An 18,698-nucleotide genomic window follows, 5' to 3' on the forward strand; every position below is an offset into this window, starting at 1 on the left:
AAATCAGACGAAAAATAAAACACTTTACGACATTGACAGAAGTGAACTGTGAGAGCGCCGATCGGCACTGTAGGGGGCCGCCGTGCCATCGCAGCAGACGGCTCCTGAAAGATATTCTCTAGGGGTGGTGCAGACGGCACAACTGAAATAGCAACCAAAAGGCACTTAATAGTAAAGATAGCAACGGCCGCGCACACTCATGTGACTGGTAGTTAGAGATCTGCAGAGTGATCTTATGGTGCCAGTAAATCATTGAGTACCCATGTTCATTTAAGTCGCTTCTAGGAGCAGGATTGTATAATCTAAGTACTGAGAAGACATTCAGATATATTATTAAGAAACCCCATGACAAACCTGGTTGTCACATTTATTCCTATACATGTAGGACAGTACAAGGTCTAGCAGGTTTCCCAAAATCAAAGGTTGGCCACAGACGCAAGATCTCTGTTACACTCAATGGTACCACAAGGTGGGGAAAAATGACAGCCATGAGTGAGAAGAAAAACACTCTCAGAAACAGTTCACACTTCTCTCTGGGCCACGACTGGTACCACAATACCAGAAAGAGTACCTATGAAAAGAACACTAAAGCATTTCTTGTTGCTTTTGACGCATTTCACATCTAAATCAGATTTCCAATTTACTAACCAGTCAGTGGCCACCAGTCTTGGCTGCAGCAGTCACGTGGTTAAATGGCTGCAGCAGTCACGTGGTTAAGTGGCTGCAGCAGTCACGTGGTTAAATGGCTGCAGCAGTCACGTGGTTAAATGGCTGCAGCAGTCACGTGGTTAAGTGGCTGCAGCAGTCACGTGGTTAAATGGCTGCAGCAGTCACGTGGTTAAATGGCTGCAGCAGTCACGTGGTTAAGTGGCTGCAGCAGTCACGTGGGTAAATGGCACAAGACCTCATGCAAGGAAATAACAGGAACCTACATAGACAACCAGATCTGTGCATTATCAAGTAATAAAATTATTGTTTTTCAGCTGCGTCTTTTCCTACATTTAGCCATTTTGGGTGATCCCAGGAAAGCCCTTTAGACCTGCAGAGAGAGACAAAGCACTACAATATGACAATAAAAATGATCCGCAGGTATAGGGACCCTCGCTACAACTATATGGACGTTTGATAGTTTTACTCAACTACTAAAGTAAAAAAAATAAAGCAAAGCAGCATCAAAAGAAACAAAGGGAGAGAGTACACGGGTGCAACCCGGACAACTGGAGGTATAAATATTTTAAGTCCACTTCTCTGTAATTCTGAGTGTAAGCTGGCGTCCAGCAGAGCGGCTCCTGAATAAAATAGGACTCTCTATTCCTCCACCATTATAATAAATTCACAGCTGGGTAACATTACTACTGCCCACTTAGAAGCCCCCGAGGCCTCAAAATACAGTTTTTAAGTGCTTTCATTTTCATTACTCTAAGAGCAGGCATTGTAATGCGCAGGTTGACGTTTGAGGTGAAAGTGCTGAACAGTCCGCGGCGTGACAGTAACGAGGATTTATCCGAACAGGCGAGATTCGCGCTCAGAAACAGGAGGGTCGCAATAAAATTTAAGAGATTGTAAAACTGAAATGAACCCCAATAATAAACCACAGAAAGTCATTCAGCAAATGCCACATTGATGAAACAAGAGGACAGATTTCCTGAAATCTGCAACATTCACAGATGTCTGGACGCAGCCCCTTAGACTGTAGGGGAAAAGCACTAGCGTCCAGTATACTAGTCCTTTACACCGGGCATACGGCACTGTAGTGCGACTGCACAAAACTGATGCACTTTATATCCCAAGATGTGCGCAAATCAAAAGCAAATACGTTTTATTTTTCCTCCCCTTTTCCATGATTTTAAGGGCGCAACAGTTTTGCATGTAAATATCACTTAATAACTGTATTAATGCAGGTTGAAATCCCACAGCACGGAGACGTCAAGATTTTTCCGCAAAGGTCATCCATACGCTGTAAATTAACTGGCATATTTTAATTAACGGTGCAGATTTTCAATTCATAGCGTGTTAATTTGTACCGCAAAAAAAAAAAAAGTGTCATTTGCAGCATGAAGAGTGAAATCAGTGATGAAATCAGCAACAAATTCCGCATTATCTGGTCCCGATTTTCTGCAGAGGAAAGTAGGCTGATTTTATTGGGTTCAGGTCGGGAGGCCCACAGCCAATCTATGCATCATGGTCCACACATGGACCGTGTTTCCTGGATATCCCCCTGTAAGAACAGTGTCTGCAGTCCATAGAGGCAACACCACAACAAAATACAAGCGTTTAAGTGAAGATCTGTCGCTCCAGATTCTGTCAAATTTGCTATTGTAAATATCTGCAGCAAATCAGACCTGTCTGAACGTCTCCTAAAACCTACAGTCCATCAGGCCAGGGAAATTTCTGCTTCATTATGCCATGAAAGCAACCAAAATACGCAGTTTTAGACAACTGTTGCAAGTGGGTTGATTAAAACTAGTAGGAATTGATGGTTATGTTTGAACGCCTTCATGACATCGCACAATTATTTTTGTTTTGATCTTTAAAACAAAAGGAAAAATGTTAATAAAATCTGCCATAAAGCAGATATCAAAACTTACAACTACTGGGAACATTGGTAAGCAGAAATCTATTTTCTTTGTCTCATAAATTAAAGTATCAGCACCAGCGAGATGCTTTATTTAGACACGCGCATACATACATACATTCATATGTAAGCCTCGGTTACCCCTCCTCAGTAAAACATGGTTCATTACATTAATCATTGCAAAAGTAGCACTTTGTAGCAATCTGTTCTACAAAACCCTCAAACAAGAAAACATGCAAACAATGACAGGAGCAGAACTTTGATACGTTGAGCTTGTGAAGAATTAATCGCTACGTTCCATCTGGAAAAAAAAACAACAAAAACACAAAAGCCTTTCCCCACTCAATGCTGACAAGTATAATATACTGATTGAAAGCTCTGTGTGTCACCGATGTATTCGGTGTGCTGCGGGGGTCTTGTTAACAAGTCTGAAAGGAACACGAATGTAAATAAAAAGGGGTTCCTCCAGAAGAACGGGATCCGATTTGTTGGCTTCTCTATCTGTTGCAAAAATGCAGCTCTTGGTATGCTGGGAATTATAGTTCAGCAAAAGCTATAATGAATGAATTCACAACGTCCTAATCAGAGATCCTGAGGACCGTTATGCCCATCCGATAGACATATGAGGCGTTCAGTGAATGCAATGTGACCATGAAATATATGCCACCTTTCCATACATCCGTACCCGCTGACATCTCAGGAGAGTGTTTGCTAACTCTTCCGTTAAGTGGCTTTACTCGTCCTTTAGTAACTCTTTAATTACTTTTTAAACCTCTGAGCATTTACCTCTCATCAAAACTAAGAAGAAAAAAAAAAATCAGATTTACCTGCTTTTCACTCAGAGATGTGATTTTGGCTTGGAGTTCATGGAGTTGTTTCTTCAAGTCTGCATTCTGAAAGGAAGAGAAAACCATCATGTGTAAATGTATATGCAAATTTCTGGATTTATTAGCAGGACCTCGGCTCTTTCTGGGAAGAGCACAACATAAAACAGGTGGATTGCCATCTACGAGTTCTTTCATACATTAATATCACAGATTCAATTAAAACAGAATGTGGATAAAAAAAAAAAAAAAAAATGAAGCAAATCATAATAAACAAGTTCAAAAAATATCGACATCAGACATCGTCTCGTGAACCCTACTAGCAGTGAATGACCAGCAACGTGAACCCTACAAGCAGTGAATGACCAGCAACGTGAAACCTACTAGCAGTGAATGACCAGCAAGGTGAAACCTACTAGCACTGAATGACCAGCAAGGTGAAACCTACTAGCAGTGAATGACCAGCATGCTGAATAAACTTCTGTGCCGCAAGTAGAGAAGCTACTACATATCAAGGACTGGCTGCTGCGCCCTAGAAGTAGGCGGCCACCTCCAGACTGGTCACTGCACAGAGCATTACCAGCATGATTGGGCATAGTACACAGATAAGGCTCTGTTCATATCTGGCATGTAACAACAATTTTTTTTTCCCCCCATCAAAATCACCCACCTTGATGGAACCAGAGTTACCCCATTGTCTGATGGATCCAGCTGAGTATCGCAGATGCGAACAGAGCCTAAAAAAGTTTGGGTGTGGGAAATTTTGTGGCAGTTTTCAAATTCTGCATTAGAAGAGGTTAGCTGGAATAGTCTAAGGACAGGTCAGAAACCTGATGGAGTCCATTGACCATAACTAGATCTACAACCCCTGGTACAAATTATGGAATCACCGGGCTCGGAGGATGTTCATTCAGCTGTTTAATGTTGTTGGCAAAAAAGCAGATCACAGATATGGCACAAAACTAAAGTCATTTCAAACGGCAATTTTCGGGCTTTAAGAAAGACTAAAAGAAATCAAGATAAAAAATGTGGTACTCAGTAAGGGTCATTTTTTTTCAGACCAAGCAGAGGGAAAACATGATGGAATCACTCAATTCTGAGGAAAAAATGATGGAATCACTCAATTCTGAGGGAAAAATGATGGAATCATGAAAAACAAACACACAAAAGAAGACTCCAATACATCACTAGTATTTTGTTGCGCCACCTCTGGCTGTAATAACAGCTTGCAGTCTCTGAGGCATGGACTTAATGAGTGACAAACAATACTCGTCATCAATCTGGCTCCAACTTTCTCTGATTGCTGTTGCCAGATCAGCTTTGCAGGTTGGAGCCTTGTCATGGACCATTTTCTTCAACTTCCACCAAAGATTTTCAATTGGATTGAGATCCGGACTATTTGCAGGCCATGACATTGACCTTATGTGTCTTCTTTCAAGGAATGTTTTCACAGCTTTTGCACGCCTTTTGACTGGAGTAAGAAACGCTACAGCTCGTCATGAATTGGGTTTTGCTTTCAGAGTTGGGGCAAAAATTTAGCAAATTTTCAAAGCAATTTACGCCAGAATTTTGGTGAAATTGCTTTGATGAATCGGCCCCCAGTGTCTTTCATGACATACACCACTATTAGGGGTCGTGCAGACGATAGAATTATCGGTCCAATTGCGATCAGACAAAACATTGGATTGCACCCGGACCAATGTTATACTATGGGGCCGTGCACGTCTGATTTTTTTCCTTGGACAGGGTCTATCGAAGGTAAAAAAATAAATAAATAAATAAAATAAATAGAATCGCTGCATGCCCGAGCCTGATCAGATATTTGGATAGCACTCGGACATGCAAGTCAATGAGTGTGGAAATCATCGGACCGTCCTCAGGTGACATCACTGTGCAGTCCGATTTCTGCACACTGACACAATAGAAAAGATGGAGAAATTTTGTTCTCCATCTTTTCCTCAGTCTGCTCCAATTCTCTTAGCCAAGAGAATCAGATTGCGCTATGCTAACACCGATCAGAGTGTCATAAGAGGCCCAAATTCTCTCAGATTTTGTCTGCATCTGCCCTTATTATACGTTTTAGACACTTTCCTTCACATCTTTCGTTGAAGCAGCGTGGCTTAATGTGCAACACTGGTACATTTTTTTTGGGCGCACAACTTCTGCCTCAGAGTAAGCCATCTAACAGACGGCATAAACTTAGTCTAGACAGTCCAAAGTTGAGCAAGATTCGCCATAGAGAATGAAGCACTATGACAAATTTGGCGCATGTTCAGACAGCCTAGACAAAGTTTACACTAAAGGATTACACAGTATTGATAAATCTGCCTCAATGTGCTTGAAAACAACGCTACAAAATGAAAAAAAATAATGTATTTACAAGTTTTCTGGTATAAATATATTATATAAGTGTTTGGGTTGAATGCCATATTCATTAAAGACTACACCATTTTTTCGACATATCCAAAAAGTGAGCAGTACTTCATGCTCCAACTTGTCAACTTTGGCCACGGCCCCACTATCAGTATTTGGTCAGTATTTTTTCTCAGCAGTGGGAGCCAAAACCAAGCGAGGAACAATCAGAGAAAAGGTATAATAGAAACAAGTCACCAATTCTGCATTTATCACCCACTCCTGGTTTTGGCTCCCACTCCTGAGAAAAAAATACTGACAGAATACTGATAGTGGGGCTGTGGCCTTTTTCTACCTCTTTTCTGATTAGAGATCTGAACCGGCTTCCTCTGACCACGACACCAAACTCACTGAACGTAGCACAGGTTGTATGGAGGAGAGATGGCGCTGATAACTTCACAAACCATACAGGTGGGAATGTATCTGTTATCCCAATTCATTTCACGTAAGAGAATTAACACATTTTAGTATTTCAATTGGTAACACACCGTACAACACAGAACAAAAGTATTTTAAATCAAGACGTTTTACCTGTGGATCTTGCTTCATTTGAGCAACCAATTTCTGGTGAAAAGAGAAAAAAAAAAAGTTTTTTTTTTTTTTTTCAGATAAAAGACATTTATGCAGTCATTTTCTTACAGATTACATTTCAGCAAATTTTACTTTATTTCATCAGCGGTGGTTTTAACAAGTTTGGTCTGTATGTGACTTTTTTTGGATTCAGGTATGCGATAGTGCAAAATTGAGGAAAATTGACTCTATGAAAACTTAAAGGCTTTTTCCCCCCAAAATACAGAATTGGTGCCGTATGCAGATCAGAGGTGTCCTTTCCTGCATATAAAGTTAGGTTGCCCATATAAATGGATTTTCCTGAACCGTCAGGAATAATTCCACATCTGACATACACTAGGAAATAAAAAAGGGGCAGACGAAAAGCCAAACCAGAACAAAACTAAAAAAATGAAGCCGGCCGGCAGAAGCAAATGTGCAGCTTTCCTGAACGATACTAAGCTCAGATTAACCTAGATTTAATATATTTTATTTTGCATCTTAAGAAGGTTCACCCGCGACTTTGTGAATTTTTTGATGCTCGTTTTAATTTTTTATTTTTTTTTTATTTTAAAAATTGCATTATATTTGATCACAAAGAAAAGGGCAATAGAAACTCAATGAAAGAGTTATAGCTCTGCTTTTTTTTCCACTAGGGCAAAGATTTATTTAAAGAGGTATTCCCATCACAAAAAAAGTGAGGCCAGTTATGATAAATTGGTCATGAGAACGAGAGCAGGTTCAGCACAGTATCCCAGTCACAGTTTTTCCCTGCAGAGAGGCGCTCTGGATACTCATTATGCAGGGAACTGAGCACAGCTCCACACAAGTGAATGAAGCCGGCCTCCGTTTCCTGCGTGGCCGGGTGACACTGGGCATATCAAAATAGTGACAAAAAAGATGGAGCCGACTCAGAGCTGCAGTCCCTTTCACAAAATACAGGTGCATCTCACAAAATTAACTTTTTGATGATTTTCTAATTTATTTCCGTTCTTCAATACAAAAAATGAATCTCATATTATATAGAGTCATTACACACAGAGGGATCTATTATATAGAGTCATTACACACAGAGGGATCTATTATATAGAGTCATTACACACAGAGGGATCTATTATATAGAGTCATTACACACAGAGGGATCTATTATATAGAGTTATTACACACAGAGGGATCTATTATATAGAGTCATTACACACAGGGATCTATTATATAGAGTCATTACACACAGAGGGATCTATTATATAGAGTCATTACACACAGAGGGATCTATTATATAGAGTCATTACACACAGAGGGATCTATTATATAGAGTCATTACACACAGAGGGATCTATTATATAGAGTCATTACACACAGAGGGATCTATTATATAGAGTCATTACACACAGAGGGATCTATTATATAGAGTCATTACACACAGAGGGATCTATTATATAGAGTCATTACACACAGAGGGATCTATTATATAGAGTCATTACACACAGAGGGATCTATTTCAGCAGCAGATGGAAGGAAGGGAGACACAGTCATTACTAGTGGGGTAGGCGGAGCCCACATAGGATAGAACACCTCAGATTAAAAAAAGAGTGTTGTCCGGCCCCTCCAGCTTGGGCTCCTCCTACTCCAGCTCTCCAGTCTAAAATTTGAGGTCACAGAGGATGGTCGCTGCTGGAAGCAGCTCCTCAGAAAAATTTTTTATTTTTATCGGACAGAGACTTGGACCCCCGTGGTCTTGAGGTCTCAGGGGTCTCAGCGCTGCTGGACCCCCACCTCTCCCTTGGCGGATCTGCATTACCCTTTGAGAGAGGTCCCTGCAGAACCCTGCCGGCCCCGGGGGATGAGGGATGCTTCCCTGGCGGGGACGCAAACCGCGCATCTGGGGTCACTGCGTTCTCCACCCTGGGGGGAAGCTTGGGCACAGCGCCACAAATCCCTGGGGGTCCCTGTGGCGCTCAGCTGGGTGAGTACTCAGCATGTTAATGTGTTTTGAGTGCTTCAGCGGCTGCTGCGGCAGCCGCTGCTACATGTATTCAGGTGGTGACTTGTGTTTTTTTGTCCGCAGGTGGATGCCTGCAGGACATGGAAGCGGGGCAGGAGCGGAGAGCGGAGGAGTCGCGCGCGCTTTTTTTTAAGCCGGCGGGGGGCGTGGCTTCGCGCCTTCCCGGTCTTTCGCGGGCAGGAAGCGCTCTGAGCGCGCGCTTTCTCCTGCCCCTCCTCTTCCGGCTTCTCTCTCCTCACAGCGCGGCGGCCATTACTGAACGGCTTCCATCGGGCTCCTCACTCTCCTCTCCTCCCGACAGACCGAAGGAACACTGCACCGCGGCCAGCTGGGTGAGTCGCTTCTGCCTGTCAGGGCAGAAGCTTAACCCCTCACCCCCTCAGCGCAGGGCACCTTTCTGAGGCACAATAAGGTGGCAGACTGTGCTGTCCTGCAGCTATTACCTCATATAGAGGTTCCTTTTTTTGTCTGGGGCTCGCACATCCTTTTCATTTCACAGAGGTTGTGGGGAGTCTGCGACATTAACCCCTTATTAGGCGGTTATCCCTTAATTGGGGGTCAGCTGGGGTAGCTCTCTCTAAGAGCTTTAACCCTTCAGCTTTTTTTTAAGAAACCACACTGTCTACTTACTGACAGGTTTAACCTGCCATATACTGTGTGAGGGCATGTCAGATCAGGGTCCAGGAGGTGCGGACCGTCTCCCAGGTCCGCTACAGGATCAGTCTCGCGTGTCTGACACGCAGGAGTCCTCGACGGCGTCAAGCGCAGCGGTCGGGGGTTTCGGTGATGGGGCAGTGGTCAAAATGTAGGCCCTCACTCGTTCTATTGATGGCCTGTCTGACCTTCTAGGTTATTGGGTGTCAGCTAGATCCTCTCATGGCAGGAAGCGCCACAGGCCGGTACTGCCCTCCCCGCGCAGCGACTCGGAGATCTCTGTTATGGAGGGTTCCCCTTCAAGCTCAGATGGGGAGATGTCCGATTCGGATAAGGAGGATCGGCAGGGGCACTCTGCCTCTTTTTTGGGCCGTGCAGAGGCTTTTATTGGAGCCATGAGGGAGGCGTTACAGTTTCCGGAGGAGGTAACTAGACGTCCTGGTAAGTCGGCCCGGATGTTTCAGGAGTCGCATAGGTCTCGCTTGGCATTACCATCTCTGGATGAGCTTAATGGGGCAGTGGAGAAGGAACGCCTGTGTCCAGATAAACGTTTTCAGGGGACACGGTTTTTTGAGGCACTGTATCCGTGTTCCACGGAGTTGATTGATAATTGGATTCCTTCTCCTGAAGTGGATGTCCCTTTATCCCAGCTGAGCAAATCCTCATTACTGCCTGTTAAAGGGAAGGCGAGTCTGCAGGATCCGCTGGACAGAAAAACGGAGATGGCGGCGAAATCCATCTACGAGGCCACGGGTCATGGATTCAGAGCGGTGCTAGGATCCATGTGTGCTTGTAAAGCTTCCCTAAGCTGGTTGGACCGTCTACAGACGGCGTGGCAGGATGGATCCCCGCTATCCGAGGTAGATGGGCTTTTCAAGTTGTTGGGAGGATGCGGCCCGATATGGCAGTGATGCAGGTTTGGATACCGCGTCACTGCTGTCCAGGGCGCAATCCTCGGCGGTCACAGTCAGAAGAGCACTGTGGCTCAGACAGTGGACCGGGGACGCGGTCTCTAAGCAAGGTTTGCTATCTTTAGCTTACAAGGGTGGTCAGTTATTTGGATCTGACCTCACGGAGCTGATTGTCAAGGCAAAGGCAAAAGAAGCGGCCTTACCACAGCGAAGAACTGTGGCTTCTGCGTCGGGCAGGCCTAGTGCCGGTAGTAGTCGGCGGCCCTTTCGGTCCAGGGGACGGTCCGGTCAGCCCTCTTGGGGATCGGGTCGTCCCTCTTTTTCAGGAAAAAAGGCTTCTCAGAAATCCCGCACTCCCTGGAAACAGAGCTTCCGTCAAGACAAGCGGGAAGCTGACAAAAAGCCCGCTAAGGCGGACTGACGCCAGGTTTTCTCTCGAGGGCTCTCGAGTGGGGGGTCGCCTGCTCCAATTCGAATCGACTTGGGCGTCCCGCGTTTCGGACGCCTGGGTGACGCGGGTTGTGTCAGCAGGCTACTTCATAGAGTTTCTTTCTCGACCCCCGGACAGGTTTTGCCGATCTCGCATTCCGTCAGAGCCCGAGCTAGTTGCCGCTCTACGGCAGGAGGTCGATTCCCTTCTGCAGAAGGGTGTGGTGGTACCGGTTCCGCCGGAGGACCGGGGAAGAGGGTTTTATTCAAACCTCTTTGTGGTCCCCAAAAAGGAGGACAAATTTCGCCCCATTCTGGATCTCAAAAGATTGAATCGGCATGTCTGCACCCGGAAATTCCGCATGGAGTCGCTTCGCTCGGTTGTGGCGGCCCTGTCGCAGAACGACTTTTTGGTGTCAATCGACATTCGCGACGCTTATTTGCATGTTCCCGTCGGAAGGGCCCACCAACGCTTCCTTCGTTTTGCCATAGGTCAGGACCATTTCCAGTTTGTGGCCCTACCATTCGGGTTGGCCTCGGCGCCCAGAGTCTTTACAAAAATTCTGGCACCCCTCATGGCGATCCTTCGAAGACAGGGGGTTACGGTTCTTCCCTACCTGGACGACCTTTTGATTGTGGCGTCCTCAAAGGAGGAGGCGGTGACGGCTCGCAATCTATCCCTTCAGCTCCTGGAGGACTTCGGGTGGCTGGTCAATTGGAAGAAGTCGTCTCTGGAACCGTCGCAGTCAATCCTGTTTTTGGGGATGCATTTCGACACGGTACGAGCAGTGGTGTCCCTGCCTCCAGACAAGCAAGCAAGTCTTCTTCGACATGTACAGGTTATGAAGTCTTCGACAGCAATGTCCCTTCGAAGGTGTATGCGCCTTTTGGGTTTGATGGTGGCGTCAATGGAGGCACTTCCGTTTGCCCAATTTCATTCCAGGACTCTCCAAATGCTCATTCTGAACCGTTGGGATCGATCACAGGCTTCGCTGGATCGCAGTGTCATCATCTCCCACAGGGTGCGAGAGTCTCTAGAATGGTGGTTACGTCCGGAAGCGTTATCCCTGGGGAAGTCCTTCCTCCTTCCGAGGTGGTCGGTCATAACCACTGATGCCAGCCTGTCAGGCTGGGGGGGTGTCTGGAACGATCTCTGGATTCAGGGAGTATGGTCGTCGGAAGAGTCTGTCCTGCCGATCAACATCCTGGAATTGAGGGCGATTTTCCTTTGCCTCCAACACTGGACGGTCCCTTTTAAACGGTCTGCCAGTCCGAGAGCAGACAGACAACGCGACGGCGGTCGCGTATATCAACCATCAAGGTGGAACGAGGAGCTCCAGGCTCATGATGGAAGTGTCTCGGATCCTGGTATGGGCCGAGGCCAAGGTGCCAGCCATCTCTGCGATTCACATTCCGGGAGTTCAGAATATCACGGCGGACTTCCTCAGTCGCGAGAAGGTGGATCCCGGAGAATGGAGTCTTCACCCAGAAATTTTTGCACAGCTGTGCTCCCGTTGGGGAACTCCTCAAGTGGATTTGATGGCATCAAGGTTCAACACCAAGTTACCGACGTTCATGTCCAGGTACAAGGACCCGAAGGCTGTGGCGGTGGATGCTCTGGTGGCTCCGTGGGACCAATTCGAGCTAATCTATGTGTTCCCGCCGATATCCTTACTTCCTCTGGTGTTGCGTCGGATCAGACTGGAAAGAGTCCCGGCTATGTTAGTAGCCCCAGACTGGCCAAGGAGGACGTGGTTCTCGACGCTGGTGTCGCTTCTGGCTGCGCCTCCACTTCCTCTCCCTCTTCGACCGGACCTGTTAACCCAAGGGCCGGTTCGTCATCCGGACCTGAAGTCTCTGCGTTTGACGGCGTGGCTCTTGAGACCGAAATCTTGACTCGTCAAGGTTTTTCAGCCGAAGTCATTGCCACTCTGCGAGCTGCTAGGGGTCCTGCCACTACTAGGATCTATCACAAGACTTGGGAGGCCTTCTTTTCATGGTGTTCGGGTTCTTCAAGGAACCCGAGGATTTTTTCCATTCCCAATTTGTTGGCCTTTTTGCAGTATGGCCTGGACAAGGGTTTGGCAGTTAGCACTCTGAGGGGTCAGGTTTCTGCTTTGTCCTTGCTGTTTCGGAAGGCTATCGCCTCGCGTAGGGACGTTCGTTCCTTTTTTCGCGGGGTAACCCGTCAGTTTCCGCCGCGGAAGGCGCTTGTGTCCCCTTGGCGGCTCAATCTGGTCTTGGAGGCTCTTCAACATGGGTCTTTTGAGCCTATGGACTCCGTTAGCCTTTCTTTGCTTTCTTGGAAGGTTGCCTTTTTAGTGGCAGTCACCTCTTTGAGAAGGGTTTCTGAACTGGCGGCTCTTTCTTGCTCGCCTCCTTTTCTGGAGTTTCTCCCGGATCGCGTGGTGCTTCGCACACGGGGCGACTTTCTACCTAAGGTGGTGTCACAATTTCATGTTAACCAGGATATTGTGTTGCCCTCGCTCTGTCCGGAACCGAGGAATGCGAAGGAACGGGCCTTGCACTCATTGGATTTAGTGCGGGCTTTGAAGTTCTATTTGTCTATTACTCAAGGTTTTCAGAAATCGGACTCTCTGTTTGTGATTCCAGCAGGTCGTCGGCGTGGTCAACGAGCTTCCAAGGACACTATAGCTCGATGGATTCGGTCGGCCATTTTAGAGGCTTACCGACTCAAGGGCGAATCTTGTCCAATTAAGATTCGAGCTCACTCCACGAGAGCTGTGGGTTCATCGTGGGCTTTTCATCAAGGGGCCTCGGCAGCTCAACTCTGCCGGGCGGCTACCTGGCGCTCCGTCCACACTTTTACAAAGTTTTATAAGGTGGACGTCAGTGCTTCCGCTGATGCAGCCTTAGGACGTAGGGTCCTGCAGGCGGCTGTAGTTTAAGTTATCGTTAACTTGTATTTAGCGCTAGTTGCGCATTTTTCTAGGTTGTTGGGATTCTGCCTCTGTTGGTTTTTTCCCACCCTTAATTTTTGGACTGCTTTGGGATGTCCCACTAGTAATGACTGTGTCTCCCTTCCTTCCATCTGCTGCTGAAAGACGGATTTTGGTAAGACCTTACCTGTAAAATCCTTTTCAGCGAGGGAAGGAAGGGAGACACAGCTCCCTCCCATGGCAGAAGTGTGTTGTTGTGTTTTCAGATGCAGCGTGACCCTTCTCTGATAGCGATTATCTGGGCTGAGGTCGGCGCGCTAAGGCTCTGTTCCAGCATTGCCAGCTCATCGCAGTGGTCAGGTCCAGTGAGTAGTACCTGGGACTGTGTGGTTTTTCTGTTATATGCATAACCTGTCTCTTGTTTTTTCTCTGAAGTTCTTCAGAAGGGGTTGTGTTGCTCCGCTGGTGATATTTGCTCTTCCTTAGCTTGTGTACGGACTGGAGAGCTGGAGTAGGAGGAGCCCAAGCTGGAGGGGCCGGACAACACTCTTTTTTAATCTGAGGTGTTCTATCCTATGTGGGCTCCGCCTACCCACTAGTAATGACTGTGTCTCCCTTCCTTCCCTCGCTGAAAAGGATTTTACAGGTAAGGTCTTACCAAAATCCGTCTTTCACGTGTTTATTTCTGTTAATGTTGATGATTATGGCTTACAGTCGATGAAAACACAAAAGTCAATATCTCAGTAAATTAGAATACTTTATAACAACAGCTTGAAAAATGTTTTTACAATCTGTAATGTTATCCTAGTGAAATGTCTGTTCAGTAAATGCCTCAATACTTGGTCGGGCTCCTTGTGCATCAATTACTGCATCAATGCGGCAATGTGGCATAGAGGGATCAGCCTGTGGCATGGAGGGATCAGCCTGTGGCATGGAGGGATCAGCCTGTGGCTCTGCTGAGGGGTTATGGAAGCCCAGGTGGCTTTGATAGCAGCCTTCAGCTCGTCTGCATTGTTGGGTCTGGGGTCTCTCATCTTCCTCTTGACAATACCCCATAGATTCTCTATAATAGATTCTCTATGGGGTTAAGGTCAGGCGAGTTTGCTGCCAATCAAGCCCAGTGATACTGTTGTGTGTAAACCAGGTATTGGTACTTTTGGCTGTGTGAACAGGGGCCAAGTCCTGCTGGAGAATGACATTTCCATCTCCATAAAGCTTGTCGGCAGAGGGAAGCATGAAGTGCTGTAAAATTTCCTGGTAGACGGCTGCGCTGACTGTGATCTTGATAAAACACAGTGGACCTCCACCAGCAGATGACATGGCCACCCAAACCATCACTGATTGTGGAGACTTCACACTAGACCTCCAGCAGCTTGGATTGTGGCCTCTCCACTCTTCCTCCAGACTCTGGGATCTTGTGGAGTGTGTCAATGACTGCCTTCTGGACAACTGTCAAGTCAGCAGTCTTCCTCATGATTGTGAAGCCTACTGAAACAGACTAAAGGACCTTTTTAAATGCTTAGGAAGCCTTTGCAGGTGTTTTTTTGTTAATTATTTTAATTTACTGAGATAATGACTTTTGTGTTTTCATTGGCTGTAAGCCATAATCATCAACATTAACAGAAATAAACACGTGAAATAGATCCCTCTGTGTGTAATGACTCTATATAATATAGGAACTTCACTTTTTGTATTGAAGAACTGAAATAAATTAACTTTTTGATGATATTTTAATTTAGTGAGATGCACCTGTATGTGGCAATCCGAGAGGTGTTATGCTCGGTCACTTTATAAAATAAGAATAGCCCACAAAATGCCCAAGTCCACTGCAAAAGCAAAGTGTCTTATTGGCTTCATCTTGGTAGCCCCCACTCCTCATAAGTAAGCCTAGTAGCAGGATTATAAGTTCAGTAAAATAAAAAAAATGTAAAAAAAAGTTACGGCAAAAGTTATTGAGGATCGAATTGCAGCTCCCTGGTTCAGCGGCCAAATTACTCTGACGGGAGGGAGCTCTGTGTAAGATCTCTTACCTCCTCTTTTGGTTAGTTGACCTGTCGAAATGTCATTATTGTGGCATGAAGAATATGCGACGTCGTGCCAGGCAAGGCTAGTCAAAAGAGGAGCCAGGGATGCCGTCATGTAAGAGGAGGTATTAGTGACCACTGGACAGCGACCTACAAATTGATTTGCCCCAAACCTTCTGAACTAGTAGAAGCTAAATTCAGGCACAACGGTCAGCAAATTGTGTAATTAGGAGATTACATCATATTTTGTGAAAATTTTCTACTGTGACATCATTAGAATTTTTTATTTAGAAAGTCAAAAAAAAATCTGCACAAGTTAGAAAAAGATTTCATAGGGTGCAATTCCTCATTGTATCCTGCAGAGGTCACTATTGCACACTGTCAATAGAAGAGGTTTGGCTGATGAAAGCTCTTGGCAATATATGAAGGCAGCACCAGGGGTTACAACCAATAGTTTGCTGCAAGCTACAGCACAATTATTAAAGCAAAGACTAACTTTACTTGTATTTCAAGTTTTAAAATTACAGTATAAAAGATAAAATTTGTCCTTGGCCCAAACATCCAATCTGATATTCTTTACTGGATGCCGATCTAAAGCCTCGGTCAAACATCCATTTTTAACGGAAGTGTCATAAAGTCACCATTTGGGGAAAAATAAGCAGTTTAAGGCAACTTTAAAAAGTGGAGGGGAAAAGTGGGCATGCTCAACTACACATATGGGTCAAAACCAGAATTATGAAAAACTACTTTTTGAAAAGCCACGGTGCTTACTACAGTGGAGGGGTGGTGTGAAAAGTGGAAAAACAGCTCTATGTTATATCGAAATATGACCCAAATATGTAAAAACAGGGCCTAACCGAGGTCTGAGAACATGTGACTGGTGTAAGCAACTGAGTAAATGGGAGATAAACCTCAGCACACAACGTACGTACATGCCGTATAATGCTTACATCCAGGAGCTGCCAGAGCAGATATCAGCTGATCAGTGGGGGTCCTGGAAGGACGGACCCCCATCGATCTGATGTTGAGGACTTAACTTACAGATATATCATCAAGACTGATCTCCCGGATAACCCCTTTAACCCCTTCGCAACCCTGGGATTTTACGTTTTTTGCATTTTAGTTTTTTGCTCCCCTTGTTCCCAGAGCCATAGCGTTTTTATTTTTCGGTCAATATGGCCGTGTGACGGCTTATTTTTTGCGGGACGAGTTGTACTTTTCAACGCCATTACTAGTTTTACCATATCGTGTACGGGAAAAAAAAATCCAAGTGCGGTGAAATTGCATAAAAAGTGCAATACCACAGATGTTTTTTTTTTTATTTTTTTTTACCACGTTCACTGAATGCGAAAACTGACCGACCATTATTATTCTCCAGGTCATTACGAGTTCGTAGACACCAAACATGTACAGGTTCTTTTTTCTTTAAGTGGTGAGAAAAAATTCCAAAGTTTGGTAAAAAAAAATAAAAAATAGCGCCATTTTCTAAGACCCGTAGCGTCTCCATTATTCGGGATCTGAGGCCGGGTGAGGGCTTATTTTTTGTGCACCGAGCTGAAGTTTTTATTGATACCATTTTGGGGTAGATCCGATGTTTTGATCGCCCGTTATTGCATTTTATTGCAATGATGCCGCGATCAAAAAATGTAATTCTGGCATTTAGAATTTTTTCTCGTTACGCCGTTTACCGATCGGATTAATTATTTTTTTATATTGATAGATAAAGCGATTCTGAAAGCGGCGATACCGAATATGTGTATGTAGGTTTTATTATTATTATTTTATTTTGAATGGGGCGACAGGGGGGTGATTTAAACTTTTAGATTTTTTTAATATTTTTAAAAACATTTTTTTTTCACTTTTTGATTGCTTCTATAGTCTCCATAGGAGACTAGAAGCAGCACTTGTCTGATCGCCTCTGCTACATTCAGATGATCAGCAGATCACCTGTATGTAGCAGAAATGGTCCTGTGCTATGAGCACCGACCACTAGGTGGCGCTCATAGCGACCAGCTCATGACAATCACTGGAGTCTGCTGCAGACCCAGGGTTGTCATGACCACCCATCGGTGACCAGCGATCATGCGACGGGGTCACCGATGGGCGGGGTAAGTGACGCGCTTCCGGCGCGGCGCTGTTAAATGCCGCTGTCAGAGATTGACAGCGGCATTTAACATATTAACAGCCGCGGGTGGATCGTGATTCCACCCGCGGCTGTTGCGGGCACATGTCAGCTGTAATAATCAGCTAACATGTGCCCGGTTCAGTGCGGGCTCAGCACCGGAGCCCTCACTGAACCGGGGGATTACAGCCTGTGCGTACTAATACGTCACAGGCTGTAAAAGGGTTAATAAATCCAACTTTACTCTATGGAGACAAATAGTGAAGCGTTCTTACCTGGTGAACTTGAATTTCCACTTTTAGGGCCTCCTGTAGAGTCTGAAGCTCCATTCTCCTTTCTCCAGTTTCCTCCCCTGAATTTCCCAAATCCCGCCGCTCTTCCACACGTTGCTCTGCACGGAGTAAAGACTATTTTCAGAGTCTAAACCTAGAAACACAAAAGGGAAAAAAAAAAAAAGGAAAAGATTATTATTTACAGGTGTAAAAACAACAAAAAAGAATGCGCACAATAGTCACCATTAATATAAATTATTATGGTCCCAAAAGAAAAAGACAAATATCAGGACTAGATTCTGCAACTAAAATGTAGATATTAGAAACCCTAAAATGATTCTAAGAGAATTTCCACCACTTAGTGATTGTGTGAACGATCCCAGCTCCGCTGTTCACATCTCATTTTTGCTTTGCATTGTCAATATAATTCAAGGGCATTTCCCAATGTTCCCCTTTAAGTGACGGCTGCTACATACAGCATTATAAAAAGACATGTAAATAACTTATACACGTATGCCCCTGTGTAGGACGGCATGGCAGGCTAGTCTTTCCTATCCTGTATGCCGTAAATATGCTCTGGCATAAACTGGGAGCGTTAAGCCCTATGTACACATGTACCAGAAAAAGTCAGTAAAAAGTGAAGTGTGATGATATCAGTAAGACATCTCGATGCGTATGATCAGCTTTAGACCTCATTCACATGTCCATGATTCACCTTATATATTCCATTTATGTTTTTCCCATGTAGACTATAATGGGAATGTTCACATGAAAGACTGGGCAAATATAATTGTTTTATGAATGGGTCCGTCCATTTTCTACTGTACTAATAATTTGAGTAGGAAAAAGTTTGAAAAAAAATTATTTATTCTTTTTTTAATCTATAAAAAACAGTGAAGACCGCAGCATGATAAATCATCCATAATACGTGGACCTTTGTGTGGCAGACTGAATCTGGTTTGATAAGACATTACTTTTTGTGTTATGTTTTGGGTACCTGCGTTATTCTGAATATTTATTGTGC

General features: G+C 45.0%; 1 protein-coding gene across 7 annotated transcripts in view; it reads right to left on the minus strand.

The window, feature by feature from the left end:
* Positions 1 to 18,698, minus strand: part of PHF21A (PHD finger protein 21A) — a 95,059-nt gene that overhangs the window by 50,527 nt on the left and 25,834 nt on the right. For all 7 annotated transcript variants that reach the window (XM_073658855.1, XM_073658857.1, XM_073658858.1 and 4 more), the window contains exons 2-4: positions 17,678 to 17,828; positions 6,343 to 6,375; positions 3,403 to 3,468 (exon numbers count right to left, since the gene is read on the minus strand). In XM_073658855.1, the coding sequence (XP_073514956.1) occupies positions 3,403 to 3,468; positions 6,343 to 6,375; positions 17,678 to 17,731 (153 nt within the window). In that variant the 5' untranslated portion in view covers positions 17,732 to 17,828. The remainder of the gene's footprint in view (positions 1 to 3,402; positions 3,469 to 6,342; positions 6,376 to 17,677; positions 17,829 to 18,698) is intronic.

Source organism: Phyllobates terribilis, unplaced genomic scaffold (assembly GCF_046119375.1).
Source record: "Phyllobates terribilis strain yellow unplaced genomic scaffold, ASM4611937v1 Scaffold_13__5_contigs__length_258822181, whole genome shotgun sequence".
NCBI lineage: Eukaryota > Metazoa > Chordata > Amphibia > Anura > Dendrobatidae > Phyllobates > Phyllobates terribilis.